The sequence below is a fragment of the Thermobia domestica genome, chromosome 11 (genome assembly GCF_964235325.1).
Source record: "Thermobia domestica chromosome 11, izTheDome1.hap1.1, whole genome shotgun sequence".
NCBI classification, from domain to species: domain Eukaryota; kingdom Metazoa; phylum Arthropoda; class Insecta; order Zygentoma; family Lepismatidae; genus Thermobia; species Thermobia domestica.
In genome coordinates, this window is record NC_137464.1 from 115714469 (window position 1) to 115729943 (window position 15475).

The 15475-nt window shown below is 32.4% G+C and overlaps 1 protein-coding gene across 6 annotated transcripts in view; it reads right to left on the minus strand.

The window, feature by feature from the left end:
- Nucleotides 1-12104: 12104 nt before the first annotated feature.
- The window catches only part of LOC145664372 (uncharacterized), a 57549-nt gene continuing 54178 nt past the window's right edge, over nt 12105-15475 (minus strand). For all 6 annotated transcript variants that reach the window (XM_081731023.1, XM_081731022.1, XM_081731018.1 and 3 more), the window contains one exon: nt 12105-15199. In XM_081731023.1, coding sequence (XP_081587149.1) covers nt 12901-15199 — 2299 coding nt within the window. In that variant the 3' untranslated portion in view covers nt 12105-12900. The remainder of the gene's footprint in view (nt 15200-15475) is intronic.

Here is a 15475-nt window from a genome sequence, read left to right on the forward strand (position 1 = left end):
TGGCAGATATTCTTTTCATCACTTTTAACAGATCATATCTACCATCTCGTATTCATGTATGCTCATTTCGTGTGGTTACAATGACGAGTTTTAAGGAAAAACTTGCATTTTCTCACCATGTCCTTAATGTACTGACGTTCCGCATTTGATCTTTCTCGAGCCCTAATGTCCCTACGTCTTGGATTCTGCAGCTACAATTTTGGCTGTTCGTGTTTCCCGAGGTATTCTATTTATATACAAAGTTTCATAAAAATCGGACTCTGATAGATACCTAGGGTTCCTTGTTAGAAATTGCGGGGGACCCGGACCCCCTCCTTCCTTCGGTACGTCCCTGGAAAGGGGCGTTGCATCGAGTGCAATCCAATGCAATTTACATGACCTCTCCAATTGGTATCTTATGCGGACACGAACAATGGTAGCTAATAATGGCAATATAGCACAAGTTCGTGGGTGTTTCTAGCGCAATTGCACCGAACTTGGCTTATCTCTAAAAATACACCAATGTGATTTGTCACAAAACACTTTTAAATCAAACATACTTTCGGATGCTTATGAAGACTAACTGGTGTGTGCGACAAAGTTAACCCGAAAAACATATTTCTTGTGTTTCTATGTAAATGTAACAAGACCAAGACTTCTCAATTAGTATCGTCAAGTAACCGGAACCCATGTTTTGGATTAAATTTGGAAACAAAACAAGATGTTGTATTAGAAAGCACGAGATCTTTGCAAATGCAGCGTAGGTCCTATTCATTTTTTGTATCATTAACTAACATAATCTAACAAAAATGTTAAAATTATAGGAAGTAATAAACTTCGTGTGTATTGTTTTTTTTTTTTTTTTAATCTACCTGGACAAAGATTATTTAAGGATAATATGGTTATAACGCGTAGAAAGTGTACATAAATCAAGAATTAAAATACAAAGCTTTTAACATTTGCAAATATTTATAATTCCTTCTCTCTCTCTCTTCTTCAATCTCTCTCTCACATATACAAAACAGGTAAAGAAATGAATCCAACAAACATATTTGCAGCTTGAACTTGAAACTTCGTGACGTCAGCGGTTAGTAAGTCAATTCGACCAATAAGAATGCTACTTGAGCCATGCATTGAACGAAACTCTTGGGATCGGCGAAAATGCAACCCGATAGGGGCAAATGGACATTCATGTGAGCTTTGGGACGATACAAAGGAGGAAGTTTCCACGAGATGTCTTACTCTTTTAACCATGCTACAGCTGAAGATCTCTTATCTAAGATTAAGGAAGGACTTTCAAAAGTGCCTCTGAAGAAGATTTTGCAAGTCTATGGACGGACCTTCTATGAACTGGAAATTTCTGTCAAATATAAAAGAAGAAATTCAGACTGATTCTACAGATCCACAATTATTAGATTTATTATCATGTAGTCTTCATGTGGTTCATGGGCATTCCAAACAGGTCATGGAGCTGCAAAATGGAATGTTAATATTTTTTTTAAGGGGCTTTATTATTTGTTTAAAGATAGTCCAGCACGACGAGGAGACTACGTTGTATCCTCTGTGACTTTCACATTTCCCCAAAAATTTTGTCAGGTATGCAAAGTCAACGGTTTCTAGTGGCAACAATCAAAAAGATCTTGGAGCGCAGCTCTTTAAAGCAGTGATGTGCCGTAAACTATAATTTTACGTCTACGCGATTGTCTACTGTAATCTATACGTAATCTACATTACACCTTTTCCCGTGTAGACTATGTAGACAACCACTATCAAATGTAAGGAAGAATTTCGTTGCTCGTTTGTTCATATTTCCTCATTCAGTTGTTTTGCTTCGGTGCAGGGAAAGATTAGGGAAACGACTAACATATAAAAAGTAGAGGGAATTATCTAATCTGTATGTTTACTCTGCTCTGCACATACCACTTCCTTAGATTTTCCACTTCGAACACTGCTTTTATAATGAAATTTACAAAACTAATTCTCACCTGTGGGCTTTCAGTCTTGAATCTGCTGTATTTGCCAATTTTTTCTTGCATATTTTACAAAATGCATAATATTTTTCATTTTCCTTCATCAAGACGAAACTAAATATTCGAAAGTTACTATTCGCTGGTCTAGGCATTTTATTTTGTACTCAATTTCGCAAGGTAACGACAAAATAAAGTTCCTTTATTCTCCACGATGCCATATTAAATTACGTGTTGTTGACATAGTCTACGTTGTTTACATTGTCTACGCATAGTTGACACGTAAACGTAAACTATCGTTTTTTACGCGTAGACGCACATCTCTGCTTTAACCCTTAACGAGTTTTCGTAACCATTTGGTTACACATTTTTTGATTTTGATTATTGGTTTGAAGAGTGTTATATTTCCGTATTGCTCGTTGTAGTTATTTGTGTACATACTTTCTGTGATGGGAGAGCAGCTATTGCCCCTTTGTGACAACTCTGGTGAATTTTATGCGGGAAGTAGTGTGTGGATACGTTGTTGTTTTGCAAGCAGTGCTGGAAGCAGACAGAAAATATTAAATACTGAAGGTAAGCAGTTTATGTTTTTATTTTTCCCGATATGGTCTTGTTTGTAAATCATTACCCAACAATGTGCAAGTATGAAAACGGCATAATGTCAAAAATTGATTACTATTTACGATAAAAATATAATACGTAACCATTTGGTTACATTGTCCGGTAACGGATCAAACGTATACTTTGTACAGGAAAAAAATACAATATATTGGACTAGCTTATATTGATATATCATTTGATATTTTTATAGAAAATCTAACGTGAAAAAGAAACATAGTACTTTGTTTATTAGTCAAATTTTAAATTTCATACAGAGGCTGAGTGTGGAATATAAATATATGTAAATCTATATGTGTGTATAAATAAGTTTTACTGTGAAATCTTATGTCAGATGCAAAGGAGAAATATTGTGATAGGCTATTTACATTTTTGCAGGTGACTGTGTTTCGTCAAAATTGGATGAAGAACTTACCTCCGTTGATATATCCTATGGAAGGAAACTAAGAATAAGGCCAACAGTAGTGATCTCTTTCTTTGCTAATCTATCGGATTTCAGAATCTTGGATTCAGAGCCTGATCTTTCTTTCAGTGATTCAGATCCAGATTATATACCTGAGATATAGTACAGAGTGAGGCATCAGTCAGTTAAGACTCCTATAGCACAGGAACATCTTGGCATTCAGATATGGTTCATGGTACATGTTCTTCGGGTGGGTAATGGACCATATTGTTTGACATGGTTGCTCTGGCGGCCATCTTGGAAGCCGTAATCTTGGATCCAACTTTGGATTTTTAAAATGGAAGGGGATATGTGGGGTATCATTTGATACGACCTCAATTTCAGGGAAACAGTGATACAGACTACTTCACCTACCGTTATTGGTTCAGACGTTATTTTGTCACAATGTGAAAATTTGGCATTACAGCATTATTTGCTCTATGCGCTATCCTTCTTGAGCAAAACAAACTGCAAAGCGCCTCTGCCAATCCGCATGGATTCACAACAGCATGTCAAAGCTTTCACAACATTGCAAAATTTTCTGCGTCAGATGGTGGATATCATGGATGGGTTCTTGATAAGTAAGATTCATCAGATGATAGCAGAGGAAGAGCTCTAGTGGCGTAAAATCTGGACCACTCTATCCGTCTCCGTCCCCATTCCAATGTCTCGGAAATATTTTATCGAGCCATTGGCGTGAACATAAGGCATAGTGAGGTGGAGCTCCGTCTTGCTGAAAAATTATGGGAAATCACCGTTCTCATTCAAGATAGAGGAGTCTGAGTTTTTAGTCGTGTACATTGATAGCTTTTTACAAGTGTGAAATTAATGCAATATTTGAAGGATGTAATGAAAATCTCAACTTTTCCAACAATGAGACAAAATCGTTTAGGAGGCAGAAGATAAGATTTTTTCTTATCTTCTGAGGCAAACACATGAGAAGTGTAGACAAGTCAAACATGTTCATAGAACTCTGCCGTACACCAATACGATGGTGTCTTAGAATTTTTGGGTACATGCTAGATTTAGTTGTTGTAAACAGCTGGTTACCTTACAAAAGAGAGTGTAACGTACTTGGGAAATCATCGATACATCTTAAAATGTTTCGGGCTGATACTGCATCTTCACTAGTATCAATCAGAAAGCCTAAACAAGAGAGACCATCTTTAGAAAGCTTGGGCGAACCTCAAGTGAAAATATGTCGACCTGTTGCTACGTGACCATGTCATAATACAAGGAAAGAGTTTGTTGCTCACTGGCCAGCCCACACATCTAAGGGAAGATGTCGTTTTAGTAAGTCGGGAGTAACAAGCTCACTAAAGAATTCCTTTATGCAGTTCCATCTGTAAGTATATGTATCACGATAAGGAATGATTTTGTCACTTGGTAATTGATATCTTTTATAGACCCCTAAGTCACTGTTACACTACGTTGATATATTCAAATTTAAAAATATAAAAAATGAAATAAAAAAGAAGAATATTCTATAAAACTACGCATATATTTGAATGTCATATTTATTCAATCTGTATTTTATGCGAAATATAAATATTATTATTTTTTCTATGTGGACTCATAGATAGTACCTTACATTTACTTATAAATTAATATTCCAGATTTAGATATTAAATCCTATAAAGTAAACAACTCTTAAAATGTTTCATTTTTTTCTCCTTTCTTATGAGATTACTTTTCTTTATTACTATATGGCTACAAGTACTCAAAAATCACTTTACGGAAAACTGTGCAAAGTAACCATTTGGACACAACTCAGCTCTCGAAAACTATTGGCGGGAAAATTTAGAAAAGTACTTTCAAATGATATACAAACCAAATAGACGACATACGGCAAATATCATAATTTTTTGATAATTTTCAAAGGTAGTGAACTGTTAAGGGTTAAAGTATCCCATTGTTCGTGCCTGTCATCTCTTGATACAGAAGTTATTTTGAAGACGTCATCTTTGGCTCAGGAGCGAATGAAAACCTATATTCTGGTCCTTCATTCCAGCAATCGGTTGTCAGAAAATGTCGCAGAGAGAGCAGTTGCTCAGTATATGACTTTGTGTAGGTTGACAAAAGAGGAATACCGGGGAGTCTTGAAAACTTTTGTGAAACTAAAGATGATCTGGACAAATTCTGGTAAATCCACGATCAGAAAATTCAAATGAAAAAGCGGAAACTAAAAGAAATGACTTGAGGGAGGAAAAAAGAAACTCTTAGAGAAAGCTCATAGTCTGGAAGCTGAAGAAATAGATAAAGAAATCAGTAAGGTTATGCAGGATTTGTAGAATAAAACTACTTTAGTATAAGAACATTATATATTACGTTTATTCTAAAACTAAAAAATGTTAATGACATTAAAACAGTAGAACTGTGAATTGTGTTAAAATAAATCTGCCTGGATGGGGGAATGGCATGAACGATTGCAAATGTATACCGTGATGATGTTCTAAAGTTTTGGATATTTTAAATTTTACTTATTTTAATTATTTATTTACTTGTGACTTAATATTTAATTGCAATCGTTCATTGGGGATTACTCTTAAAATTTGTGTGTTCTCTTACTGCAAGTTTCTCCCACTAGACATGGAAAATTCAGGGTAATTGAGTTCAATATTTTTGTATCAATCCTGGTATTGTCTTTCACTACAAGAATATTCTCTCCAATACGAGAGGCTAAACAATGGAACAAAATCCTTTTTTTTTTTTTTTTTTTTTTTTTTTTACTACAGTCATTCCATTTCTTTTCGTTTCACATCAAGTATACATGAAAATATACAAGTTGGGGTTGGATCCACCCCCGAACCAATAGGCTTACTTCCTAAACCTCAAACAAGAAGTTTAAGTTAAGTTCATTAAAATCGGGGTATGTCTACTGTAGAACAGGGTAACAGCTACATATTCAATTGGCTAGTAGAAGCTCACTCATGCTTGTTCAATAATTTTATGAGTTCTAAAGAGGAATAGTAATGAAGTAGTATTGAGGAACAAAATATGATATATACTGTTGGGTAGTGGAATGATTAGCACACGTATCTTTAGTGCATACAATTGGTATTAGGTTCGTTTCACAATAGAACAGAATTTTCGGCGTTAAAAAGCAAGATTATTTTGATTTGATCTAAAGATATACGAAAATCATATTATGCTTGAAACATCAGCAAAAAAACTCAATATCGAATATATAGGGAGAAAGTTAGATATATTCTAATATAACATAGTTATAGCTGTCCTCGCAGAAATTAATAAGAGTCCTGAACCTGAACCACAGAACCTTCTGTTGAAGCATAGTTATCTCCGCAGTTATGGAGATAGGAAATTTCAAGTACTGATTTAAAAAATAAAAGAAGTAATATAATACATAATTAATATCATTTAAAAGAGTGAACACATTTCAGTGTAAAGTAAAAGTTAAAAATAAAGATCTTTCAGCTTATTATACATCTGTATAAGCATATTTCTCAAAAGTCCTGCAAACGCGTGTACAGTTTCCAAGTTTGGGAAGATGATTTGGACGTACGTTTAGTACCATCATCGTACGTTGCTCTTTGCTAAGGAAGCACAAAAGATAAACTCATTTAAAAAAAATAAATAAATAAATAAAATAAAAAAATAAATAAAATAAAAAATAAAAAAAATAATTAAATCAGAGCGCCAATCCTTTTAAGCTCCAGAGAGGGTCAAAGAGCTGCTAGAATTACAGCCACATTTGTTGTTACAAATAACTGTTGCTGCTGCTGTTTACGCTGAGAAATGAATCTTCATAATAAATCTCTGTAACAAAATTCCCTCAGACAGTAAATATCCCTCGTCGATTGAGCCTAGATGAAACAAGAATACCCATTTCGCCTACCTCTAAGATGATATAATAATGTAAATCGGTAGTAGGTCAAACAGGAAAATACCCTTTCTCGGAGCAAAACTGTGGGACGTTAAACTATATTATTATTATTATTAGTTTTAGTTTTAGCTTTAACTTAGTTTTAACTAACGCATCTATAGTGTCGGAAAGACACGATGAGTATATGGTGGTTCCTGATGTACACCATTATTCAATTGCAACTAAAGTATTTTTATCCAGTGTTTGTAAAGTATATGAGTCCACCGAAAGATTTTTATATGCTAAAGGTGACTATTTATCCTTGTATCTTTAAATTGCTAATGCTGATTGGTGTAATATATTGTTAAGTAATGATCTCAATTTAGCAGCTTGCAAACTAGAGGAAGTTATTAAATCTAGGATGGAGTGTAATATTCCTAAATCTAGGCCTAAAAAATCTAAATTTCTCTTATGGTATTCAAAAAAATTGATTTCTTTATGGAAAGTAAAAAATCAGGCTAATAAAAAAATACAAAATTTCTCAATGTGAAAATGATTATGTAGTCTTTTCTAATGGTAGAAGAGCTTTCAAAACTCAATTAAATGTTGTCAGGCAAATTCAAAATTATCTTACAATTGCCCCTGAAAAATTTTAAAAATATGTAAATGGTTCAAAAAATAAGGTAATATCTGGTATTGTTGACAATGATGTTTTGTTGACTGATGATAGTATGTTGGCTGAAAAGTTTGCCAACTATTTTTCATCGGTCTTTCAAATTTTCTCGATTAGTGTTACTAAAAATCAATGTTTATTTGAAGAATTTGGTCAAGTTAACCCCCAGAAATTACTACTCAACATGTATTGAAAGCTATCAGAACTTTAAAGATTAAATCGCCAAGTGGAATAGACGGAATTCCAGCGTTCATTGTTAAAGGAATAGGTGAAACAATCGCACCAATATTGTCTTCTTTGTTTAACTGGAGTTTATCCACTTGTAATTATCCTGATGTATGGAAATTGGTTTCTAGAACACCCATACCTAAAACTAATGGAAAGTCTATTAATGATTTTCGACTAATCTCTGTAATGAAGGTAATTCCGAAAATCTATGAGAAAATCTATAAATATGTTTATAATAAAGTAAAGAATGAGATTAATGTAAACCAACATGGATTTATGACTGGTAAATCTGTAATGACTAATTAGCTAGTATTATGCATTATACGCTTCCAGTTATTTGGGCTGGTGGTCAAGTTGACGCTATTTACTTGGACTTTGCTAAGGCACTTGATAAATTACCACACCACTTATTGATAAACAAATTAAAAAGATGTAACTTGCCTAACTGTGTTATTGATTGGTTGTCTTCATATTTAAATGGAAGGAAATTTGTGGTAAAATATACAGGGAAACTGTCTGCTATTCATAGTAATACCTCCGGGGTACCTCAGGGATCCAACCTTGGTCCTCTATTGTTTTTGCTGTATATTAATGACATTTGTGTTAATTTAACTTGTAAATATCTGTTATATGCTGATGATATTAAAATTTTCAGTCAAATTAAGTCCAAACAAAATCAAGATACTTTGCAAAAGAATATAGATATCATAGTTAAATGGTCCGAAAAGAATTCCCTACCCCTGAACTTCAACAAAACGCAAGGAATAACATTTTCGAGGAAAGTTAACACTTCCATCTACAAATACAGGATAGGAAATCAACATATCCAATTCGTTAAGCATTGTTAGAGATTTAGGATTAATATTAGATGAAAAATTGCTTTTTCAGAAGAATCTTCAGGTTGTTATCTCCAAAGCAAGGAGGAATTTAACAATGATCAAATGGTTATGTCGAAATTTTACTGATATTAACACCTGCAAAATTCTCTATATGTGCAATGTTAGGTCTCATCTTGAATATTGTATGGTAATTTGGAATAGTGAAGCAAAATATTTTAGTTCTTCGATTGAATCAGTTCAAAATTCATTCCTAGCCTGGTTAAAATGGAAGTTTAAAGAAATAGGAGAAGCGAGCTTGTCAGATATAAGGATGGATCTTAATCTTACCCTTCTGTCTGACAGGCGTCGGCTCTTAGACTTGAAATTTTTTCGTGTAATTCTGCATGGAGATTTTGTTCTGGAGAACTTTTTCTCTTTAAAAACTCCTCACAGAAACATTAGGAAATTTGTTGCGTTCATTAGTAAATATCTAATCAGGTCTTCTATATATAAAAGTATAGAAACAGCTAATAACTTTTATCCGGTTCTTGATTTGTTTCATAAGAATTTGTAGAAGGTGCGTGAATTATTTTTTTTATTTTTTTAAAAATAAACTATGAAATGTCTTAGTATTTTTAGGCTTGCAACTGATTCTCTTAACTTTGTTTTATATTTTTCTAAATACTGTATGGATTTGTTTTATATATATATTTTGTATTTTTTTAAAATCAAATTGTAAGAACTTTTAAATTCTGAACAGATACACATGTTTGTTTCTTATTTTTATTGTATTTCTGGAGGTCATTTTGTAAAGTTTGTAAGGTGCCATTTGAAAGATCCTTTTATGTTTTGTTAGATTTTTTATTATTCTTTAGTCTTTTTTTTCTATCATCTTTTCTTTTCTTCTATGCTTAATTCCTTCTTTACTACGTTTACTGCACTTTTTTTTTTTAAACTTGGCCATGAATTTTTGTATGCTTATTTTATTTTCGTCATTATTACTAGCCTTATGAATCAGTGTATTTTACCTGAAGTGTTTAACGTAGAAATATTTATTTTCATGTTGTATTAGGAGCTACATAGTATAATTTTGAACTTTTTTTTTCTTTTTCAATATTTTGTAAACTGTTAGAACTACACGGTTAATAATAATCTATTTTTGAATTTTACACTATATACTTATCCTATATGGTATACCTTTTCTATATGCATGTTAATTATGCTTTTTTAAAACTTTTTTTTACTATTGTTAATTTTGTATTTTCCAGTTTGTAACAGATGCTGCATGTTTTTATGTTATTTTTCTGAACTAATATTTTATCCATTTCATCTATTTTTGTATAATCAGTTGTATGCTGTTAATTCTATTTGCATGCGACCTATGCTTGTAAAACTTTTTCTTTCTTTCTTAGGGGCACCTGTGACTGTAATGCTGTTTGCTTCCAATAAACATATTTCCAAATTATTATTATTATTATTATTATTATTATTATTATTATTATTATTATTATTATTATTATTATTATTATTATTATTATTATTATTATTATTATAGCTACCAACAGAGGTTAATGTAGAGTTGTTTGCACAAGCCAAATATAAAAACATTACAAATTGTATTGTTTAAAAATCTCCTTTAGATATTTCTTAAAGATTATAACAAGATTATAACATACTTCGTGCTGATTTTGCGCATCACATGTTTTATACTTCACTTCAAGTAATACAGTAATAAAGGAGTTTGAACTTTGGTTCACGATCCTGCCATCAGCTATAGAAAGTCAATATATATATATATATATATATATATATATATATATATATATATATATATATATATATATATATATATATATATATATATATATATATATATATATATATATATTACTGGTTAACAATGAAATACTCAATTGGTTATAAACGACACATTTATTAATGAAATATTATACTTAGAACGAAGAGTTACACAACATAAAGTTTTCCAAGTAAAACAGACAAATGCTAACAGCTAGCTTTAATATGTACCAACAAAGTATAATACTGAAAAAAATGGAAAAGAAAATTAAGTGGAACATTTTATTAATAGGTATGTGCATGTGATATTCTGGTTTTTATTTGTTCAAACAATGAAATACAATGCACGTTCAATATATTATAGATTTTAATATTTCGTATGAAAATTTCCTAATACATGTACTGTTGTATTGAAAGTAAATCTGGCCACTCATCTTCTTTTGAAAATACAATATTTTCTCTCACAGAAACAAGTGCTTCAAATGAAAGCATATTGTACACTTCTTTGAAACCTAGGCATTAACATATTCTACCTATAGCTGCAAGTAGAAACTTTTGTAAAGGAATAGTGAATGATCAGATTATTTGGATATAGATATAAATGACTGCATTTCATAAATAAGATACTATGTTATCAATATAACTAAAAGAATGTATAAGAGTTTCAATAGATTCAAAGACAGAAAGGAGAATCTTACGAAAGGCTGAATTTGTTGTCCGTTTGTTGAAAAATACAAAAGAAAAATTCACTGGTTTTCCTATGAAAGCCCTTACACCCACGCAGCATATACAGGGTGTTTCACAACACCACCAACAACATTTGGAAGGTGATTTCTGACACCAAGATAAGACAAAAAGTATAGACCATTCTGGTTGCACAAACGTTTCCTTTCGGAGTTATAGGGTCCCGAAAACATGGAAAAATGAAATTTAATGGTCTGTAGCTCCAAAACTATGGGACCTACCGTATTCGGGTCCAGACTTCACTTAGGAACTAATATGTGCACTATCCAAAAATACGATTCAGAATCCTAAGGTACTCACGAAGCAATTTTTATAGAGGAAGTTTAGCTACGGGCATATAATTTGAAGTACTCTCCAACTACCTCTATAAACATTGTTGCAGAAGTACTACAGGATTCTAAAACTTTGATATTTGGATAGAGCACATACTAGTTCCTAAGTGAATTCTTGACCCGACTATGGTAGGTCCCATAGTTTTGGAGCTACAGACCTTTAAAGTTTATTTTTTCATGTTTTCGGCAGCCTATAACTCCGAAAGGAAGCATTTGTGCACCCAGAATGGTCTATACTTTTTGTCTTATTTTGGTGTCAGGAATCACCTCCCAAACGTTGTTGGTGGTGTTTTGAAACACCCTGTATAGTAAATGACTTTACGATACCTTAAGAGTAGAAATAGTTGAAACTCCTACCCATTAAAATTATAAAGAGCATATCGTAGTCGTTCTGGAATGTCACAAACTAAAAAAGTACGGATAAAGGAAGGACTTCTTCCAGCACGAAGACGATATACAAAGTGAAATATCATACTTGAGTTCTAATGTTGTCAGGATATATATAGGAGGTAACATTGTGATGCTAAGAATAGCCAAGCTTAGCATCACAATTTCACGTGCTACATCCAGCCTGACAATCATGTATTTCACTTTGTATCTCGTCCTCGTACTAGAAGAAATGTCTAGCTCCAGCTTTTTTTTTTTTTTTTTTTTTTTTTTTTTTAAGTCAGTTAGTTAGTTAGTTAGTTACTTCTGCCAGAACACCGATGATATCTGAAAATCAATTCAAAATGGTAGTGAGATTCTTTTTCTGTAAAAGTGTAGTGCAGTATGATGCTGCAGTATGCGAGATGATTCAGCACGTTGTCTTATACAAACCGTTCATTTAAAATACATGCGAAATAAACTTCATTGTTATTGAGAAGGAATACCATCTTTTTTCGGACCAGTATTTAATAAGACGTATCAGATGATGCGATATCTAAATTTAATTTTTCCTAAACACTGGGTCACTTAAATATTCTACTGCCAACAATCACAAATAAAGCCTTTCATAATTCCTTTGAGGATCAGATTCACATCGTTGTATCTCCGATTCTACAGGGAAATGAATACCTGATCATAGAAATATACAATTGTATTGATACAAAACCATTTCAAAAAGGTTTCGTGATCAAAGGATTATGTAACATTTATCTGAAAGTCTCTTTTCATAGTAACTGCAGGTATTGTATGAACCTATATCATGTGATACTTTAGTTCACTTCATATTACAGCAAAATAGGAAAATTTGCACTGAACAATACGCACAAATAATACAACAAAATATTGGAATTCAGTTAACTTTAAACACAGTTTCTATTTTGGCGTAACATAATTCCTTCATCCATCAAGGCTTTCAATTACTTTTAACCATACTTCCAATGAAAATATTTTTCATTATGCTTCTTTTCCTATTATAATAGAATAAAAGCATGAAATTTGTTAGTATGTTTTCCTTTTTGTGTACACAGTGCTCTGATACAAAGATATTTTCTTCTACAGTAAATGTACTATGTAATGTTTGCATAATTCTTTGTGCGAATTGTAATACACACCACATATATGACAATAATATTTTTTTGTAGAATTTAAGTTTGTGGTTTGTGTGTTAAATATATCATCTTTTCGTTTTTGAGGTACAATCGTACAGATATTATGTTCTTTTTCGACAGCCGTTTTCCTAAACATCGGGTGTCTGTGTCTTTCATAATTATAGTCAGTCTCTTTAATAGTACGTATATGAGATGTTTTGTGATTAATTAGCTCTTTTTCTGAAACAAAATTAATATTACATATATTACAATAAAATTTTTCTTTGTCAGGTACTGTGACTTTTGTTAGTTTTCTAGTTACCATCCTGGAATAATGTTTAGAGGAAGCTTTTCTTATACGTGCATCTTTGTTCGAAGTAACTGAAGAAGTTGCTTTCCTTCTTTTGCTTGGCATTTCTGTTGTCGAACCATAATTTAACTTCTTATGTGATTTTTGCTTGCTTACAGTAACGTTCTGTGACTGTGAAACAGATTTTAGTGCAAAAACTCCTGTTTTTCCTACAGAGCAATTAGTTATTGTTAGCTTTTCGTGAGGCACATTTTTTGTGTTACGCTTGCGTGTATTACGAGTAACAACATTTTCCGTCTGGCATTCATATGTATACCTAAGTGATTCTCTGTAGACTTGGTCGTTTCCAATATCTGCTTTGTGGGAGGAATCAATACAACCTTCATTGGTATTTAGTTCGTAATTTTCTAGCTCACGTTCATGTTTCCGTTGAAGAAACCGTCGAGACCTTAATGACTTCTTGCTGTTACAAGATATTTGTGGTTTTTTTATTTTTTGGATTTTTTTCACGTTGGTTGCAACAAATACATTTTCTGGACTTTCGTTTTTGACTAATTGAGTTTTTAATTGTACAAAATCTTTACATTGATCAAGTGAAGATTTATTAATATTACACTCCATTGTCGTATTGCATTTGGGGTCTTGGAAGGAAACTTTAACGTTATTGCTCTTCACATTACACGAATAATCTCTAACAGAAACCATGCATTTGTTCTCCGATGATGGTGTCATGAGATGCTGCTCTTCATTTATTTCTTTTCGAGAACAAGTATTTTTATAAGCTTTTGATGAACTAGCATTATTATTCCTCTTCTTCAAAATATTGGTCAGAACAACACCATGTGACGATCTGTCGTTCTTCTTTTGTTTAGAATAACAGTGGCTTATAGCATACTGTGACGAACCATTACTCTTTTCGTTCACAGACGAATGGTTTATATTACTTTGAGCTAAATGCTTAAGATTTTTCTTTTTAGACAAAAGCTGGTTTACAGGGTCCTGTTTATCGTAACTCTTCTGATCTGACGAATTTTGTGATTTCTTAACATCCTTTAAATTACAACCATCAATACAAGAATTATTCATAGAACTTCTTAACAAGTGTTTACTATTATTTTTCTCGTTCGTAGAAGAAACATGTGTAGAATCCCGTAATGTTTTATTGTTTTTATTAATCGTAAAATAAAGTGAATTTATTCTTTGAATGTGCATACGACGCACGTGTGATTGTACATAAAACAAGCGAGAATATCTATTCTTGCAAACCAAACATTCATATGGTTTTTCGCCTGTGTGAATCATTCGATGGTTCCTTAACACAACTAAATAGGAAAATGATTTGGAGCAGAAGTCGCATTTAAAAGGACGTTCCTTTGTATGTATTCTTGTGTGGACTTTCAGTTGTTCAAAGCGCCGTTTCTTTACACCACAATATTCACAAACATATGGGCCTTCTCCATGAGCTTCGGCGTGAAGTAAAAGCAATTTAACAGACCGAAAAATTTGCCCACAAATTCCACATCTCTCTGGTCGCTCTCGGCCCCATTTGAACAATTTGACGGACTGCTGTCGTACTTGTTTTTTCAATGTTTCAATGTAACTGTCCTTTTGGTCTTGTGAAGTTTCAATTTTGCGCCAATAGAACTTTATGATGCTATTACATGCTGCTTTTTTGCCTGGTTCATTTTTAGTTGTACTGTTTCTTTTATTGGCAAATGTTTCTTTTTTTACTTGTATCATTTTATTCTCATTTGAAGTACTAGCCATTTGATATTCCATTCTACGACCCATAGACGTATTTTTGTTCATGCATTTACGTTCCAAACATTCTTCTTTTACTTTTCCTGAAGTTTCTATGTTGGTATCACTCATCCAGCTCTCAATAGATACGTCATTAAAGTAAAACACATTTTGAGCAATCCATTTTGGCAGACTTCGTCTTCGGCAACTGCGTCTAAAGGGAAAAATGTGTTAGTCAAAATTAAAAATTAGAAAATCAAAGCAGTTCTGTTTTTCCTTTTTTAAATCGCTTTAGGACCTTTATGCGTTAATCTATTCATAATTATTACAAAAATAACAAAAATGTAGGAACTAATACTCTTAATAAAAGATGTGAAAATCCAAATATAATCAGTAAATAATGTTACTTTGAGATTTCAGGTCAATCTGACTCAAATTACACGTGTAAACTTAAAATGGAGTTATTTCTTATTTTTTTATTTGCTTTTTT